The sequence below is a fragment of the Chiloscyllium punctatum genome, chromosome 38 (assembly GCF_047496795.1).
Source record: "Chiloscyllium punctatum isolate Juve2018m chromosome 38, sChiPun1.3, whole genome shotgun sequence".
Taxonomy (NCBI): Eukaryota; Metazoa; Chordata; class Chondrichthyes; order Orectolobiformes; family Hemiscylliidae; genus Chiloscyllium; species Chiloscyllium punctatum.
In genome coordinates, this window is record NC_092776.1 from 5,316,986 (window position 1) to 5,338,054 (window position 21,069).

General features: G+C 41.1%; 1 protein-coding gene across 1 annotated transcript in view; it reads right to left on the minus strand.

The window, feature by feature from the left end:
- Positions 1 to 3,934: 3,934 nt before the first annotated feature.
- cfap58 (cilia and flagella associated protein 58) overlaps positions 3,935 to 21,069 on the minus strand; it is a 220,726-nt gene continuing 203,591 nt past the window's right edge. Inside the window, exon 18 of the mRNA XM_072557067.1 lies at positions 3,935 to 4,370. Coding sequence (XP_072413168.1) covers positions 4,250 to 4,370 — 121 coding nt within the window. The 3' untranslated portion in view covers positions 3,935 to 4,249. The remainder of the gene's footprint in view (positions 4,371 to 21,069) is intronic.

The window sequence follows — 21,069 nt, forward strand, 5'->3', positions numbered from 1 at the left end:
AGGAGGTGGCTCTAGAAATCACGGATGCATTGGTGATTATTTTACAATGTTCTATAGATTCAGGATCAGTTCCTGAGGATTGGAGGGTGGCTAATGTTGTCCCACTTTTTAAGAAAGGAGGGAGAGAGAAAGCAGGGAATTATAGACCAGTTACTCTGACCTCAGTGATGGGAAAGATGCTGGAGTCAATTATAAAGGATGAAATTACGACACATCTGGATAGCAGTAACAGGATAGGTCAGAGTCAGCATGGATTTATGAAGGGGAAATCATACTTGATTAATCTTCTGGAATTTTTTGAGGATGTAACTCTGAAGGTAGACAAGGGAGATCCAGTGGATGTAGTGTACCTGGACTTTCAGAAAGCCTTTGATAAAGTCCCACATAGGTTAGTGAGCAAAAATAGGGCGCATGGTAATGGGGGCAAAATACTGACTTGGATTGATAATTGGTTGGCTGACAGGAAACAAAGAGTAGTGATAAATGGCTCCCTTTTGGAATGGCAGGCGGTGACCAGTGGGGTACCGCAGGGATCAGTGCTGAGACTGCAGCTTTTTACAATATACATTAATGATATAGATGATGGTATTAAAAGTAATATTAGCAAATTTGCTGATGATACAAAGCTGGGTGGCAGGGTGAAATGTGAGGAGGATGTAAGGAGATTACAGGGTGACTTGGACAGGCTAGGTGAGTGGACAGATGCATAGCAGATGCAGTTTAACGTGGATAAATGAGTAGTTATCCACTTTGGTGGCAAGAGCAGGAAGGTAGATTACTACTTAAATGGTGTCAAGTTAGGTAATGGGGCAGTACAACGAGATCTAGGTGTTCTTGTACATCAGTCAATGAAAGCAAGCATGCAGGTACAGCAGGTAGTGAAGAAAGGTAATAGCATGCTGGCCTTCATAACAAGAGGAAGTGAGTATAGAAGCAAAGACGTTCTTCTGCAGCTGTGAAACCACACCTGGAATATTGTGTGCAGTTTTGGTCTCCAAATTTGAGGAAAGACATTCTGGCTATTGAGGGAGTGCAGCGGAGGTTCACGAGATCAATTCCCGGAATGGTGGGACTATCTTACATTGAGGGATTGGAGCAACTGGGCTTGTATACCCTTGAGTTTAGAAGGCTGAGAGGGGCTCTGATTGAGACGTATAAGATCATTAAAGGATTGGACAATCTGGAAGCAGGAAGCATGTTTCCGCTGATGGGCGAGTCCCAAACCAGAGGACACAGTTTAAAAATAAGGGGTAGGCCATTTAGAACAGATTTGAGGAGAAGCTTCTTCATCCAGAGAGTGGGTGGGTGTGTGGAATGCTCTGCCCCAGAAAGCTGTGGAGGCCAAGTCTCTGGATACTTTCAAGAAAGAGTTGGATAGAGCTCTTAAGGATAGTGGACTCAAGGGTTATGGGGATAAGGCAGGAACACGATACTGATTGAGGATGATCAGCCATGATCATAATAAATGGTGGTGCAGACTCGAAGGGCAGAATGGCCTACTCCTGCACCTATTGTCTATTGTCTATTAAAATAAAATTTCCTTATTCCCAGCAACAAATGAGTTGTTTAATCTTGGCATGCGACAGCAATTGGGCAGTTCTGAATTATTCTGCAGCCAAGGAGTTACAATAGAGTTGGGGTCCTCTCCAAGATTGGGAACCCAACTGGAATCACTATTCTATAATTCCTGAATGAAATGTGTCGGTCATATGGTTGATGAGTGCATATAAGAAGTAGGAGCAGGAGTAAGCAATTGCGCATCTCCAGTCTGTTCCGCTACTTCTTACAGACATGACTGATCTCACCTTTGCCCGAACCCCACCTTCCTGCTCAATCACTAGAATCTTCAACCCATTTTTAGTTAAATATCTGTCTATTTCCTCCTCAAGTTTACTCAATATCACTGCATTCCGGATAGTGATTCCTACCCCTTTGAATGTATTTCTCATCGTGATTTTAAATCTGCTACCCCTTCTCCTGAAAGTATGACTTCTCAATCTACACTGCCTCACATGAGGAAACATTCTCTCTACCTTCACGCAAAGACTGATCAATTTTGGATGCATTGGGCAGGATATCAGAGAGCAACAATACCCCAGATTTTTCAACAGTTAGACTGTTATTATTCCCATTTAGATGGGAGTTGTGTATGAGAACCCTGCAGAATCCTCATCATAACTGACTCTGAAGGAAGTGCCTTGTGAATTGAAGATTTCACTGGACAATTCCTCTATGCTTGTAACCCTCTGAAAGTCTCCATATAAATCCGAGAATTCTGACGGTTCTGATGAAATTAAGTAAAATTGTTATCAGGAAATATTGGACTATTAAATGCATAGTTGAACTCCTGAGTAACTATTCAATTGACCCCACACCTACCTCACAGCCTCAACAAAACAGCCCACTATATTGGCATTACATCCACAAATGCCCACTCCATCCATCACTGATACTCAGCAGCAACAGTGTTTACTTTCTACAGGGTGCACTGCAGAAATTCACCAAACATCCTTAACAGCATCTTTCAAATTCATGACTACTTCCATCTGGAAGGATAAGGGCAGCAGATACATAGGAACACCACCCCCCGCAAGTTCCCCTCCTGACTTGGAAATATATCGCTGTTCCTTCACTGTCACTGGGTCAGAATCCCAGAATTCCCTCCCAACTGGCACTGTGGGTCAACCCACAGCACATGGACTGCAGTGGTTCAAGAAGGCAGCTCACCACCACCTTCTCAAGGGGCAACCAGGGACGGGCAATAAATGGTGGGCCCAGCCAGTGACACCCACATCCCATTAGAGAATTAAAGAAGAACTAGACTTACAACCCTACTTAAACCCCACCTGCCATCTTCCCCACCCAACCACAGACACCTTTCCATCTCTGCGAGCCCCATCCAGACTTTCCCACTGCTACATCATAAACCTCTATTCTGGATTAGTGGTGCTGGGAGAGCACAGCAGTTCAGGCAGCATCCAAGTAGCTAACCCAGCCTCTCTGCCCTCTGCCAGACCTGATTTCTCTCAACCCACTCAACCCATACACATGCCTGGCCCTCTTGCCAACTTCACAATGGCACCCTAATAGATTGGCCATCAACCCTGTCCCATGTGACATCCTACTCACCCAGCGCCCTAACAGCACAGCTGCCATACAGACCTATTGTCTGACAACAGATGTCAAAGTGGTTGTCGGGACCTTTACATTTCAGAATACAGACATGGGGCTGCTATTAAAGGGCCCCCAACAGCTCTGCACGGTGAGAGAACTGAATTAAATGCCTCTCCTTGGAAAATATATCTGTACATATCACTAATTCTCACTCATAAAATCTTTCTCTCTCTTCCACCCTCCCCTTCATTCCATTCTCCTTCAAAGATGTACCATAGTGGGAAGAGGAAGGGAATTTAAAAAAAAACATAGAAAGGTATTTCTCTCTCTCTCTCTCTCTCTCGGAAAATACAACATGAAAAGTCAGAAGTATCATTTATCTAACAGCTTTACATGGCTTTGGACAGATTGCATCCCTGGTCTTCTTTTCTTGACCTGGCCAGTACAACATTTGGTGATGTTAATTTACCTTACTTTAGTTGTCGGGTTTAGAAGTTTAATGGATAAAAGATTTGAGTTAGGTTTGGGAAGGAGGTGGTTGGTGGTGAGTGGTGGTGGAAGGCGGAGGGATAGAGGTGGTGAAACAGTGCGTGGAAATGGCCAAAAACCCACCTTGAATGAAAGTCTGTTGAAATTAAATAATTCTCAAGGAATCATTGTAGACTGCTCGCATTCTATGAACAAGGAAGGGAACCTCAGTTTTCTGTCTGAGGTTCCTAAATCTTTCATCGTACTAGTCTTGCATTTGTGCAGAACTGTTATTTTGATGATTCACTTAACATGTTTAGTAACAAAGAAATTTGAGTGTAAAGCAGACGGTTTTTATTCAACAACATATCTGTGTGTATTGACATGAAAATGTGTTAAAGTGCAACACAGGTATTTTTATATTCAATATAATGAAATCAAGAAAAAAAAATCAATATTCCATAAAAAGTTTTCGAACAAAGTTCATTATCTTGGCTGAACTAGGGCATTTGAAATGCCAAAATAAAATTAAGCAGCATGAAAATCATATTGTCCCATACTGTTATTCTTGGCTGAGCTCAACAGCTTCTACAATAATAAATGAAATAAAAATTTTGTTTGATGTAAGGGGATCAGCGGCAGATGGAGAATGGAATAGAGTGAATATTCAAGCTGAGACCTTGGTTTGTGGTTTAAGATTGAAGCCTCCCCCTGTGAACTGGGGATAGTTTGTCCTCTGAGGATGAATGAAAGGCTGTTCCTCCTGTTCCATGGCTCTTTGTTTCTCACTAAAGGGAAAAAAAAGAAATTTAATTTATTTCAAACATATAACATTTACCTATTCTTTTATTTAACAGATATGAGATTTTTAAAACTACAACATAGAGTCTTAGAGATGTACAGCATAGAAATAGACCCTTCAGTCCAACTTGTCCATGCCAACTGGATATCCCAACCTAATCCAGTCCCATTTGCCAGCACTTGGTCCATATCCCTCTATACCCTTCCTAGTCATACACCCATCCAGGTGCCTTTTAAATGCTGTAATTGTACCAGCCTCCACCACTTCCTCTGGCAGCTCATTCCATACATGCACCACCCTCTGTGTCAAAAGGTTTCCCCTTCAGGTCCCTTTTATATCTTTCCTTTCTCACCTTAAACCTATACTTGGCAATTCCCTACCTTGGGGAAAAGGCCTTGTCTACTTAACCTATCCATGACCCTCATGATTTTATAAATCTCTATAAGGTCACCCTTCAGCCTCTGACGCTCCAGGGAAAATAGCCCCAGCCTATTCAGCCTCTCCCTGTAGCTCAAACCCTCCAATCCTGGTGACATCCTTGTAAATCTTTTCTGAACCCTTTCAGGTTTCATAACATCTTTCCTATAGCAGGGAGACCAGAACTGAATGCAGTATTTTAGGAATGGCCTAACTAATGCTCTGTACAGGTGCAGCATGATTTCTCAATTCCTATACTCAATGCACTGACCAATGAAGGCAAGCATACCAAAACGCATTCTTCACTATCCTATCTACCAGTGACTCCACTTTCAAGGAACTATGCACCTGCACTCCGAGATCTCTTTCTTCGGCAACACTCCCAAGGGTCTACCATTAACTGTGTAAGTGTCCTGGAATTGCCTTCCCGAAATATAACATATCACATTTATCTAAATTTGTCTCCATCTGTCACTTCCTGGTCCATTAGCCCATTTGATCAAGGTCCTTTGTACTCTGAGATAATTTTCCTTGCTTCCACTACACCACCAACTGTGATGTCATCTGCAAACCTTCTAACCATGTCTCCTATACTCACACAGAAATCATTTACATAAATGATGAAAAACAGTGGACCCAGCACTGACCTCTGGGGCGCACCACTGGTCACAGACCTCCAGACTGAAAAACAACCCTCTACTACTAACCTTTGTCTCCTACCTTCATCCAATTTTGTATCCAATTGGCTAGCTCCCCTTGGATTCCACACGATGTAGCCTTGCTAACCAGTCTACCATGTGGTAGACACATAGACAATGTCTACCATTCTGCTTTCATCAACCTTCTTTGTCAACGCTTCAAAAAACTCAATCAAATTAGTGAGACATGATTTCCCTCATAACAAACCAATGTTGACTATCCCTAATCAGTCCTTCCCTTTCCAAATGCATGTAAGTCCTGTCCCTCAGAATCTCCTCCAACAACATATCCACCACTGACGGGAGGCTGGCTTTTCCTTACCATCTTTCCAAAATACTGGCACAATATTAGCCATTGTCCTGTCTTCTGGCACCTCACCAGTGGCTGTCAATGATACAAATATCTCAGCAAGGCGCCCAGCAATCACTTCCCTAGCTTTGCACAAAGTTCTCGGATACACCTGATAAGGTCCTGGGGAGTTATCTACTTTTGTACATTTTATGACCTCCAGCACCTCCTCTTCTGTAATATGAACTCTTTTCAAGACATCACTATTTATTTCCCCAAATCCCCCAGCTTCCATGTCTTTCTCAGATGAGAATAAGTTTCTTCTGCACTTTTGAAAATCTTCACCACAGGACACTGTAGATGATCAGTTGCTGAATGCATTTACGTCAAAGACCAATAGGTACTTGATATCCATGAAATCATGAGATAGTGTGGGGGGGGGGGGAATATAGGGTTGAAGGGCTGATTTGACATTTTCTATTCTTATGTTCGGATACATTCTGAACCCCATGCCCCTACCACCAGCAATCATTTATTATTAATAGATACAAACTTGACCTCAGATTGATTACCTACAGGGACTGAAATGGAAAGCACTCAGTTGCTCACTTGGACATGAATATAATTCCCTAAAAATAATATGGCTAAAATTCCAAATGCTAAGATTCTTTGAAAGGATGCTGGAAAATTGATAGATAGGGTAGATAGGAAGAAACTTTACCCCGTAGCTGAGGGATCAATACCTAAGGCACTATAATTTAAAGTAAAGGGCAAATATAGAGGTGAGTTAAGGGCAGCACGGTGGCTCAGTCGGTAGCACTGCTGTCTCACAGCGCCACGGACCCAGGTTCAATTCCAGCCTCGGGCGACTGTCTGTGTGGAGTTTGCACATTCTCCCCATGTTGGTGTGGGTTTCCTCCCACAGTCCAAAGATGTGCTGGTTGGCCATGCTAAATTGCCAATACTGTTAGGTGCATTAGTCAGGGGGAAATGGGTCTGAGCGGGTTACTCTTCAGAGGGTTGGTGTGGACTTGTTGGGCCAAAGGGCCTGTTTCTAAACTGTAGGGGAATCTAATCTAACTGTTTTAACTTGGTGGGTACCTGGAACTCACCAACTGTAAGGGTGGTAGAGGCAGTAACAATCACAATATTTAAGAAAATGTTTGATAATAATTTGAAACACCACAGCATATATAAGGCGAGGGATCATATGCTGGAAATGGACAATGCTTGATGACCAGTATGGATATGAAGGGCTGAAAGGTCTCTTTCCGTGCTGCAAACCTCTATGACACTATGCTTTTAAGGTGGAATTGCCAAAGCTTAGAATAAGTGAGTTGAATAACGTGGATGTATTTAAGTGGAAATTAGATGAGCAAACGCGGGTAGAAGCAATATTAGGACCAATATTTTCACATCAAGCTGTTCAGAGATGTTACCACACACCTCTGCAGCAGATGGCACCTGAATCCAGATATCCTTCACCCAGACGTGGGGACACCCAGAAAAGGAGGATGAGAGCAGGCTCACCAAGAGCAGAAACATCAAAATAAACACTTTGGGAAGAATAGCTTATTCCAGTGCTGAAAATTTTATATACTTCAATACATATATAAAACATACATAAAACTTGAGCTTTGCTTAAAAGAGATGCATTTCCACATTCTTTGCAGACAGAATGAACATGTCCCACACACAGTGCCTGTTTCAGCTCAACAGTAACTGCCATTCTCCGGTTCATTTCTCAGGTGAATACCTTGATCAGAGTCAACTTGCCTGGATTAAAATTTAAACAAAGCCTAGCAGTTAATTGTCAATCAATATTAATAGGTCCATTCTCAAAGACAATGCCTCTACTAGAGTTCCCTTACCAATGAATCAGCACTTATCTCTCATGTGGTATAACTTGGTAAACTTGCAAACTGTCCTTATGAATGCAAGATGACAACTTAAACAAAAAAATTTATTCAAGTTCTCTACCAAACAATTAACATATATAAGAGTCAGTGGTCACATTAGGATTGATTTTACAATAGGAGGCAATGATTTATTGCCCAGAATTGCAGAAGCATATCTCAGATCACAAGCAGATGATGTGAGAGTCTGTAAAGACTGCACTTCAGATGATACAAGCCCTCACACATCCCCAAGTCAAGCAATCCCTCTGAAGACTTGGTGCCCTGGCAATGGATACATCAGGACAAAAAAGCTTGAATGCACAAGTCAGCGATTCACTGCATTCCTGAGAATATCTGACTTGTCTTATAGTTTCCAGAGGGAAATACCTTGAAGAAAGTCTATTATATCAAAATGCTGATTTTAATTGTCCTCTAGTTAAAAATGAAAAAAGAAAGTAAAATGCAAAGTGAAAATTAAAACTCTGAATTAATCTGCAAAATAAGGAACTTAAAATAATAGTTGCTCACACAAACCATGGAACTTGCCTTCAAGAATTTGCATTCTAACTCTGGGAAATGGTTTGGAAAAATGCCACTGAAGGGGATGCCTTTAGTGAAGCTGTTGCATTTCCCAGGGAAAGCAGTTTAAATCCAGGATAAGAAAGCCCCAACTTCATCAAGATAATTTGCGACCATTAACAATGGCCACAGGCCAGCAGTGTAAATCTCCAATCTAAGACAGGGGTGCTCAGTATTGAGGCTTTTCTTGGAGGCCTTTGAACAGTTCAGCATGAGGCTTCCTTGCAGGATTGACTTGTTGTACCCAATGTTCACACACACTCCACAAACTGTCAGTAGAGCTAGTCCAATAACAATAAGTTGCAAATTTGCAATTCTTGCCTCCATACATTAAAAATAGGAGAGTTTTCTGAGCTGACTGAAGTGAAACCTTTGATTTAGGAAAAGCTGTTCCAGTATATGCATTCATTTTGGATGGCATTAAATGAGCTACAATGCAATAAAACATATCAAGGCGGCTCAACTTTAAAAGGATCGAGATGTGTGAATTCACTAACCGTCATGTCTTTTTCCTCCAAACAAATTAAAGAATAGTCACTTCTTATTGATCTTTTTTTTAAATTGCACTATAGCTTAAGCAAGTGTAAGATATTGATCACTTGACTAGTACAAGGTATTAGATTCTATCTTCAAATGGAAATTCTGGCTTATTCATCACATTGTGTATATTACAGTACATTTCAGCACTTCTGAGCAATTTCAATAAATCTGGTGCATTTAGAACATTCAGTTTACTTAATAGTTTAACCTTTTGAAGGCTGCAGTGGTGTTCCTGCTCTATCTGGAAATTCAATAATGAAAGATGTTATGTCAAAATGCCCCGGTTGTTAAAAGGCGAAAAGTGGAGGTGTAGGGAATAGTGTAGGTTAGATGGGCTTCAGATTGGTATGACAGGTCGGCGCAACATCGAGGGCCGAAGGGCCTGCACTGCGCTGTAATGTTCTATGTTCTAGGCGCGGTCCTCATCCTCATTGATAATGTGTTGCAGCCTGCAAAGAACATGGCAAGATTTGAACCCAAGTCCCCAGAATATTACCTGGGTCTCTGGACTAATAGTCTAGCAATAATATCATGAGGCCATCTCTTCCTGCACCTATTGTCTATTGTCTAAAATCATGGGGTAATTTGAGACTTTTTTAGATATCCAGTTTTCCCCTGGCATAAGAGCAAAAATATTTATTTCACGGACACTGAAGACACTCAATTTAGTGAGGCAGCAATCTTTATAAGGTCAATGGAACAACATTTGCAAACTGTGGGTAGCTATTACAGAATTAAATCTCCCAAAAAATGCTCATTCACAACAATTTATACTTATATTGCACTTTAACATAAGGAGCTGAATTTCGCCAAAATTGCTGAAGTGTCAATTTCACCAAAATGGGTGTGGCATCTGCGAGTCCTGGAAGGTTTTCCCACACTATTCCAGACTTCATTCAAGTGTACGATTGATGTAGCACAGAGCTATGCAGTCACTCCACAGTCTTGAATGATGATCACTGAAGAGAATCATGACGAGCTGTCTGGCTTTGTGTCCATGCTAAATAGCCAGGTAAGACGGAAATACTGTGAGCCTTTATGTTCTGAATGAGGGCCAATGTGCAAAAAGGCAAGGGAGCGATGTGGTGCGCAGCCCAGTGGGTCCAAAGGGAGCGAGTAATAAGAGAGTAAGTGAGGAGGCCTGAATTACAGCCTGGTCCAATCCCCGAAATGGGTATCTGTCCCTGTGTCCAAAGTTTCACAGAGATAGTGAGAACTGGAGTGTCAGAGTGAATTAAGAGTGGAGCAGGAAAACACACAGCAAGTCAAGCAGCATCACAGGAGGAAGGGAGTTTCCTGCTAGAATCATTGCAATAAGTAGTGTCAACACACTCTAAGGTGGAGAACTCTATTGTCCGTAGGTTAGAGATGTGTAATGAGGATGGAGAGAGGTTGGTACATGTCAGAAATCAACCTGCGTGGATGGGGATGTGCAGTATGGTCAGTGCCCAGGGACAAGGCCCTGAGATGCTGGGTACTACTGTTCCAGACAGAAGTCCAGAGAAACAAGCAGTGACTAGTTTGACCTTCATCTCAGAAATTGTCATTGTCTAGTTTCTGGCATGTGAGAGAACATGTGTCTCAGTGAGGTGAAATTCGGTACTAGTAACATGCCAGTGCATGCAAATGGGTATAGCAAGGCCTTTTGTCACTCACGAGTGAGAGTCTTATCTTGTCATACAAAGCTGAGTTGCAAATTTGGACTTTCTTTCTTCATGATGTAGAGATTCTACTTTTCTCCTGATTTTGCCATATATTTGCCATTGCCACATTATTCAGAGGCCGTGAAGTTTTCACCTCATGATACATATCAAGGTGCTTCATAGGAATATTCCTAAGTCAGAAATCCAAAGATTTGGTCCAAATTGTAGGTGTTAATGAATGTCTGAGAGCAAGGTATAGATGTAGCGAGGGTAATCCCCAGTTTGCGGCCTGGATAACTGAATCAATGGCAAAGACATTAAAATTAGGATTGCGCAAAGGATCAGGAACAGCAGAGTGCAGAAATCTCAGCGAGTTGTCAGGTTGGACAAGATTGAGGAGAAAGGAAAGGGTGAGCCCATGAAGAGATTTGAAAATGTTGACAATCCAAGTCAGCAGTAACTGCCCAGCCTCCAAGATAACAATGACCACAACACCATACAACCCTGTCATGGCAACACTGCTAGACATGTCAGAGTGTCGACACGGATACTAATATTACACATGGGAACACGCCCCGTCATGTACACGGCAGGTACTCATGTGACTCGGCCAATATTGTCTACCTCATATGCTACAGGTAAGGATGCCCCAAGGCATGGTCCATTGGCGAGACCAAGCAGACGCTTGAATGGACAACGTGCAACAATCGCCAGACAGAGATGTTCCCTCCCAGTCAGGGAACACTTCAGCAGTCAGCAACATTCGGCCTCAGATCTTTGGGTGACCATCCTCCAAGCGGACTTTGGGATATGCAATAACGCAGAGTGGCCGAGCAGAGGCTGATAGCCAAGTTCGGTACTCATGAGGATGGCTTCAATCAGGACCTTGGGTTCATGTCACACTTCAGGTGACCCCACTACACTATACACTCTCACACACTCTCACACACACACTCAGACACAAACACACATACACACTCACACCCATATGCACATCCTCTCACAGGCATATACTACATCACACTCAACCAAGCATGGATGGACGGACGGACACGGACACACACGCACACGCACACTCTCTCTCTCTCTCTCTCTCTCTTCCTCACATGCACGCAAACACACACAAGTCTATGGGGTGAATTTGCATTTGCAGAACTGTATTTGCAGATACATTCTATTTTGTTCAAAAAGCACACAATCTGTAGGCAGCCAATATTTTTTATAATCCATGTGACATTTGATTAATTCCTACTTTGGAAATAGAATCAGTGTGACTCAAGATTAGAATACATACAGACTCTAAACTCACACCACTGCATTGTTTGAGCTGAGATGTCAACTTTCTTTTATAAAACCTTAAGTTGTCCTAATGTGACTTGAAAGAAGTTCCAGGATTTATAAATTAATGAATCAAAATCTGCAGCCCATTATAAAAGGTGAAAGACTTAACAGCAATCTAGGTTTGTCCAATATATTGCATCAGTATATGACACTATGATCTTTTGTTATAAATTCTGTGTCCTATGATCCTACTTCACTGGCTACCTGACAAAGGAGCAACACTCCGAAAGCTTGTACTTCCAAATAAACCTGATGGACTATAATCTGGTGTCACGTGACTTTTAAATATGGCAGATAGTGGAATTTGAATCTAAAAAATATCGGGAATTAGGAGCCTAATGATGACCATAAAACCATTGTCTAGTGTCAAACCCATTGATTCACTGATGTCCTTTCGGGAAGGTATCTGCCACCCTTACCTAAGTCCAGACCCCAGCAGTTTAGTTGACACTTCACTGCTCTCTGGGCAATTAGTGATGGTTAATAAAGCATGGTTTGGCCAGTGACACCTACATCCTGGGAATGAATTAAAAAAAAATAGTTTCCTATACCCTTGAAAACTGTACTCTCTTAATTCCCAGAATTTCTGAGGCATCAAAAGATAAACAAAACTAATTACATTGTTATAAGGAGAGAAGTGGTTATGTTGATTGGGTAATTAGAGTAAAAGGTATGGTAATAAATAAAGTTAGAAACATTCGAATAAACAATTCAAAGTGCTCATCAGAAGTAAAAGTCACATTAGCACTATTCTCTGATTAGAGAGAAAAAGAGACAATTGGTGATGGTTTAACCTGAGGGGCACTACTTCAGGCAAGGGGAGAGGTTGAAAAGAAGAGTCCTTCATGGTAACTTCAGCCAGGGCAGAAATTGAACCCACGTTATTGGTGTCACTTTCCATCACAAACCATCTGTCCGGGTAACTGACACCCTTCATAAAAGGACCTTCTATTAATAAACAATAATTCAGCACAAAAGACTCACCCATTGCTCATTTCAGAGGTAAAGGCTCATCTAGATTAAATGACGACATTTCAAATGTTGTAAAGAACAGTAGCAAGTCTACAGTTGGGGATTTTGGAAACTAGCAAGGAGCCACAAAAGAAGCTGATGAACAAGTGAGGAAAGAAGCAGTATGACAGCAAATTAGCCAATAAATATTTTTGTAGAAATTTTCTAATCAACGTGCTCAGAGATATTGTTACACACCTCTGAGAAAGCTGGGACTTGAATCCAGGCCTCCTAGATCAGAGGTAAGGACACTATCATTGCAGTACAAGAGCCCCCTTTGGCTGTCATTTTTAGATTCGACCCATTGCCTTAGACTCCTCGGCCAACAGAAATAATGCCTGTCCATCCATCTAATTGTCGATTCACTTAAATATCTTGAAATTGACTTCAACACCTTTACCTACTGAATTCCAGAAAAAAAACCCTCTTTTGTGAAATATTTTCTAATAATAAACCCTTCCATCCAGGTATAAATGTCCCCTCACTGCCTTGCAAAGGCAATATTTCATGTTATAGCTTTTTGCCCAAAACTGCTGACAGTTCTCCAGGTTTGGTTTTAATAGGCTTTGTATAGTTGTCATATGAACCATACTCTCCTTATATTCTAGTCCAAAGTTAAAACTCACACAACATCAGGTTATAGTCCAACAGGTTTAATTGGAAGTACACTAGCTTTCGGAGCGACGCTCCTTCATCAGGTGATAGTGGAGGGCTCGATCGTAACACAGAATTTATAGCAAAAATTTACAGTGTGATATAACTGAAATTATACATTGAAAAATTGATTGTCTGTTAAGCCTTTCATCTGTTAGAATACAGTGATAGTTTCACTTCTTTCATGTGTAAATCACAAAACTCTTTTTTTTTAAAGTTGCCTTCTCGGGTTAGCTGTTGACAGTGGGTGATAGCTAGACAATATGTTGAATATTCTAGTCCTCAAGATATAAAGGCCAACATTTCATTGGCCTCTTTTGCTTACCTTCTGCATATGGGTTGTGATATTTCGATAATTTTAATAAAATACATGGACACCCGTGTCTCTTTGGTTCATGGATATTAGAAACAAGAACGCAATCATTAGACTCAAACGTGTGGATTTTTACCTGCGAGCTATTTACACAGCATCAGGAGAACTCAGTTCTGTGAAACCAACTTTGAAAAAATAGTCGCCTCCAACTTTGCCTGAGCCTATATTACACCCTGGGATGAAAGCAGAGGATGCAGGGTACGGACATGGGCTGGCCAAAACGCCAGCCTCTGGCACTATCCAAAATTCTAATAAAAACATAAACCATTCTTCCTCCACCCCACATTCCATCTAACACACACAGATACTCCCCATGCCACAACCATGCAAATCCATTCTACTGCATGCCCTGTACCAACCACCTTAAGTCCTCATACTCCCCATACTTCTGTACCTATCCCCATGGTTCCTCATATCCTTCATGCCAATCTACATCTCTTTGCAACCCATGTCAGTTTATAGGCCCTATGCCAATGTAGTACCAACTCATGCCAATCCAATTCTTAGAAATTTGCCACATCAATCCATCCAGTTTTCACCACTGGCAGACCTCAGACCCATACGGAGATGAAATAAAGTTCTGTGTCTATTGCAGATTTTATTTTCTTAAAAAGATATTCATTCATTAAAAACCTAATAACTACTTTTACATTGCTTCAATTGCATAATGCCTTATAGCGACAATTGTTTAATTTCGAAGGAATTAAATAAAATAATAAAACATTGTCCTATACAGTTTGTTCTAATATAAACATGATCCTGCATTGGAGGTTCTGCCGGAATTACAGCAATAAAACTGCCGAGTCCCATGCTCAAAATCAAATAAAATCAGAGTTAAGCTTCTATCAACAAACAAGAAAGAATATCTTTAAATACAAGTTTTGAATTTTGAACATGTTATGATGCACCTGGCAAGTGTATTGATAAGTACATTATAAGAAGATCATGTAAAAGCAGCGCATTTTAAACTAATGGGACTGAGATCATGTTCTAGCCAATATAGGTAAGGAAAGTTCACATTCTACAAATAATAGTCTATGTTCTTCAATCGTGTTACAGCCAATTCGCGTTGAAGAAACATGTTATGACATAACTGACTATACTCTCTTGAGTTTTAAAAAATGAGAGGAGATCTAATTGAGGTATATAAGATGCTAAGGGGGACTGACAATGTAGACATGGAGAGGATGGTTTCCTCTTGTGAGGCAATCAAGAACAAGAGGTATTGGTTTTAGGATTAGGGGTAGCAGATTTAAACAGAGTTGAGGAAGAATCACTTCTCTCAAATGGTCATGAATCTGTGGAATTCATCACCAGTGTACAGTACAAGACACCAAATAAACTTCAGGAAAGATAGATTATTAATTAGTAAAGGGCTAAAGGGTTATGGGGAGTGGGAGAGTGAAATCAAGACCAAGATGAGATCAGCCATGATCGTGTTAAATGGTGGAACAGACCAGAGGGTCTGAATTGACTCTTCCTGCTGCTTCTCAAGTTTTTATATCCAAAATCAATGGGTCTATAGTCACTTGCAGCTGTCAATCAACTGAAATAGCACCTGCAGTGATAGTGAGTCAATGTGAACGGTACGTGTCAAATGAACATGGCATAAGATGACAGCAGGAGTCATTATCGCAGTTGTTGTCAATCACTCACTAATGGTACAATTGTTCACTTCGGAAATTTTGTGCCACTGGTCATGGGTTCTATGGGTTCTTGTTTGTCTGATAAACCTGACCCTAGAGTCTCATCTCTATCTAGCCAGAGTAACTGCAAGCAGCTGCAGCAATGGCAAAAATCAATCTGTGGCATTAATCCAGTAATGGAAACCCTCAGGCTTATGTGGACTGCATAGAAAGCAATGACTTTTAAAACAAAACACTCAAAACATTTTTTCAACAATCGAAAGGGCAATGCGCATTTTGTGTATCCACCTGATAGACCCTTTTGACAAGTCTTCTTCACATCTTTGATAGATCCCTGAGACAGTTTTGATAGCTGGTTTTGACAAGTCAATTGACAGTTCCAATGACCTTGATAGCTTAATTGGTTTATGTATTTTTTGCATCCATTCATGTCAACTTTTAAACTTCAACAGGCACCTGGCCTTCCCAGAAGTGTCCTGGGATCATATTCAAAGCAATAGCTTACAATCCAAAGAAACATCCAAAGTCCAATTTTCTAACTGGGTCGACTCAGCACACTCTGGGTTCCACAATTGTGGCCTACGCCCACCTTCCTTGAGCGAAAGCACCTGATGATTTGAATGGCGTGCTGCTTTCATAAACCATGTAGCCATCAAATGTGATCTGACCCCGAAGTATTTCCAGGTTTGTCTGTCATTGTTGCCAGAGAGATAAAAGTGCAGGTGAAAGACATCATCCATTACCACTGACTGAATTTAGTTCTATGGTTAGGCTGAAGTGCACAGAACTGTTCTTGGATGGAAAGCAAACATAAACAAATAGAGAAGAACAGCACGTAGAACAGATCTCCCTAATGTTTCGAATTAACCACACCATTGTTCCACAGGATTTGCACTGATCACCAGCACACCAATGGCAGAATTCCAGATAACGAGTGTTCAGCACTATGTCCATTGCTGGCTCTGCTGGGATTGCAGCAAGAAATCTGACGAATCCCACGTTCCAAACCAAATTAAATCAGAGTTAAGCTTCTACCACCAAACAAGAAAGAATATCTTTAAATAAAGGTTTGAATTTTGTACATGTCATGATGCACTTGGGAAAGTGCATTGATACGTACACCCACTTCTCCTGAGATTTTCCCAAAGTTAAAGATTTAATCAAATTACTTAAAGTTCCTCAGTTTACCTGCCTGACGACCATGGGTTAACAGAAAACATTGACCAGGTTTCTATACTTCACAAAAAACTACCACCGCAACTAAACAATCCTTTTCACAACTCATGTTCACTTGTACACTTTACAGCAGAGAATTTTCCTTACCCTGCAAAAGCTGCTGATTTATATGCTCTGGACGCTGCCAATTCAGATAAGCAACTTCAGAATAGAAGATAATTAAACCTGGCCAGCCTTTTGATCCTTGTGGCTAATTGCTGCACTTGGCATTGCCTCTATCTATTACTTATCAGGTAAACTGGATCCCCTCAAAATCCAATGCAAAGTGGCATTTCGTCGAACCATCTGTTGAACTTTACAAAGCCTTTATAATTCTGTGTATTGCTTCCAAACAAGATCTGGGGGGATTCAGTGTAGTATTGTAAACTTGAAGTGGAACTGCCACGTGATCCCAAAACATGGAAAGGTATGGTTCAGTGAGCCACACAGTAAAATTAGATTGCTTCTGAAAGCCAAGCTAAATTACATTTCATAAAGAAATGCATCCATTTACGAAACAAGTGGAAATTGTAGAATGGTGACACGGTATCTCTTAACACCCAGGTTGTTCAGTTTCCATTAGTTACCAATTCAAAGCATGCAATTGCAAGATATTGAACATTTGCTCAAAGACAGGCAAGACAGGCCCAGTCCCAGAACTACCCATATGTATCCATGCACCTCTGAGCTGTCAGTCAGGGAAAGAGGTTTGCAGCTAATTGAGAGAATGTCAAAGACATTCAAAGATCTGAGCCTCATGTGTAGCATGAAAATAGTAGAGGAATGAATTTGCACTCAATCTTTCCCTTATCATTTGTTTCCCTCTTTTTCCAGTATCACATTAGTATAGTGAGTTCAATAATCTGTTCTTTGCCATTTCTAGTCAAGGTTGCAACCTTGAAGCATTCCTAAATTGAAACATTTGCTTCATTTTTACGTTACTACTTAAATGCTATTTATTTACCAACAGAGTACTTTAGCACCTATTCAGATCTGATCATATTTGTCCCAATTAAACTAATGTGCTAATATAGCCCATTGACTTATCCTTCACTCATTTAGCAAGAATTCAAAGACATTAGAAATTCTTCCCAATGAGCAATTTTGTTTACACATACTTAACTGCAGGAAAATATTTAATTCATCAAATAAATTTAGAAAAAGACATCTAAGATTATTGAGCAACACAATTTGGAAATTCCCATGTGACGAGAAATATTTTCTAATCAGCCTGTTCAGAGATGTTATCATACAACTTTGGAGCAAGTGGGACTTAAAAGTGGGTCTCCTGACCTAGAGGTGGGAATGTAACTATTAGGCCAGAAGACCCTAAAAGTGTACCCTAACTTACGCACAGTCCATCTCCGAGACATTAGTCACTCTCTATGACAGTGGGGATACTAACCACAATTCTAATGAGGAGCTGCCTACCTGCGTATCTTTATTTTTCTAATCAACCTGTTCAGCGATGTTACTACACAAGTCTGGAGCAAGTAGGATTTGAACTTGCAGTGGGCCTAGCAGTCCAGGGGTAGGGACTCTCCTACTGAGTCACAAGAGGGCCCACTGCATATCTATATTTCTGAGTTGACTGTCACAGGCACCTGTGTGCAATCATATAGCTCCTCACTTCCGTATGATCCAACAAAATATACTGCACTGTGTTCTGGTAGTTACTTTGCTTCAGTCCATTATGTTTGGCTGAAAATTAAATGAAAATTACTGCTAATTAGTTTTAAAAATGAGAGGCTGATATGTTCATGGGGGGAACCATGAGTATTTATTATGTAATTGCAATGCAATTACGGCTTTCCTAGTGAACTCAGTGGAACTTCTGTGACATTTCTGCAAAGATCATGCTTTATTGCATAAAAATTATGTATGGGAAATGATCCAATACACTAGCTCTGATGCCTGGAAAGTGTAAAATTGCTTTGCACAGCTCTTATGTGTTTAATAAGTTTTGCTTGCTATACTATTAGCATACAAATGCCTTAGCGCTGCATGCATTACTTTGATTCAATTGCAAGATATTGATGATCGAGCTCTTGACTTTTCCAATTTTACATGTAAGTCAGATCCAGCTGCAGTCTCCAGACCTTCTTTCAGGTCTTCTGTAGTGCTAGAAGTTGTTGATATTCCTCTAGCGCGTTGTCCATATGCTTCTTGGCACAACAATGATTAAAGTATGCTGTTGCCTATCAACCTGCTACGTTTGGGTCATTACCAGCTCATGATCGCAAGTGAGGTGCAGTTTTGCTGTCACCCTCTAGTACAGCCATATGTCCCTCCAAATCAGCATTATTACAAAGACACTAACTGGTTACAATTCTGTGGTTGTTTATGGGACCTCGCTATATTCAATTCAGCTGCTCTGTTTCCTACAATACAGCAGCGACAACACTTTAAAGTTACGTCATTGACCGTAGGGTAGTTTGGGATTAATTCAAGTCATGAAATATGGTGGAAAATTCAAAGCCTTTCTTTTTCCTTGTGGTGAGTAGCAAGGTCGAACCATGCACACGAGTGACAGAGAGGAATACCAGGGCATAGGTGTCAACCATTTACAAACTATCACAAAGCACAGTCCTCTCTCCATCTCATGGTCACACAGCTTTCAAACAGAAACCATTCGATAGTCATCTGTAACAAGAACCACAGCTGATTTTTCACTTATTGGACACAAAGAATTGCAGATGTTGCAGAACTGCTGGAGAAACTCTGGAGTCCATAGACGTTCCCAGAACTGCTGAGTTTTTCCTCTCAGCTACTGATGCTGCAGCCAATTTCAGCATAGCTTCAACTGGGATCAGTTAACAGAATACAAACAGGAATGACATCCTGCAGCCAGGAGCAGTATCAGCCATGCAGGGAGGAACATTGGGAAATTAATAAAGCAAAAAAAACCTAAATTTCCTTACTAATTCACCTTACATTGATGTGATTTTGTGTTGATATATAAATTTTGTTTCAATTTGTCACGGTATTTGAAATAAAGGAGGAAAGAAGGAAGGAAAAAAGCCTTTGGTGAAATCAGACAAGGTTGTTAGGCTGGTATGAAATGGTTTCCTTCAGCCTCATCAGTTGTTCGGTTCTGTGTTTCTGCTGTGGGGTTGGAACAAAGTACAGGAAACTTTTGTCATCAATGCTCCTTCCAATTTCAAATTGTGGGGGGTGTGGAGGTCCGGGATGGCATTGTAGAAGTGCGCTCAAGGTGGGGCGGGATGCAGATTGGAGATGTGTGTACGTTTGCTCACTCAGCTGGCAGGTTTGTTCTCAGATGTTTCTTCACAATACTAGGCAACACCATCAGTGAGCCTCCGGTGAAGCACCATTTTCTGTTTATGTGCCTTGGTCTGTTAAAGGTGGGTGAGCCTCAGAGGCTTGTAAATGAGGTCCAATCGCTGTGTTTATTGATGGAGTTCCAGTTTGAATGCCATGTCTTTAGGAATTCCCGTGTACGTATCTGTTCAGCTGGTACTAGGATGGATGTGTTGCCTCAGTTGAAGTGGTGTCCTTCTTCGTCTGTATGTAAGGATACTAGTGATAGTGGTCATGTCTGTAGGTGGCTAGTTAGTATTCGTGTATCCTGGTGGCTAGTTTTCTGCCTGTTAGCCCGATGTAGTGTTTGTTACAGTCCTTGCAGGCCATTTTGTAAATGACATTCGTTTTGCTGGCTGTTCATATGAGGTCCTTTAGGTTCAGCAGTGGCTGTTTCAGTGTGTTGGTAGGTTTGTGGGCTACTATGATGCCAAGGGGTTGGAGTAGTCTGGTAGTCATCTCTGAGATGTCTTTGATGTATGATAGTGTGGCTAGAGTCTTTGGACGTGTTGTGTCTACTTGTTTGGGTTTGTTGTGTGGAGTTGGGGAAGGGGGGTGTGGATTAGAGATGTAACATTTGACTGGTAACAGGGAGCTGATGTTTACAGGCAAATGGCAGTACCCAGGGACCTCAACTCCATCGCTGGAATGGATCTGCAGACAGATAAATCCTAAGAGTTCAATGACAGGGGATTTGGGAACGGTGGTGAGAGACTGTTGGGAGAAAGAAGCTCCTGCCCATAGCTTCTTAATAAAATAATACTTATGTCTTATATCTGACACATAGCTCTAAAGAGGAGCTAGTTTAATCTGATTTCTATTGCCCAGTGAACAAATTCATAGGAAGGTTTGCATTCATATAGCCCCTTTCATAACCATCCGATATCTCAAGACATTTTATAGCCAATGACGTACATTTGAAGTGTCATGTGGGATATGTAGCAATCAGTTTGGGCACAGCAAGTTCCCACAAAAATGTGATTATTCATTCCTTACAATTTGGCACGGTCATACTCAGACAGAGCATGGTGTGAGAAGTGGAAGCTATCATTTAGGACAG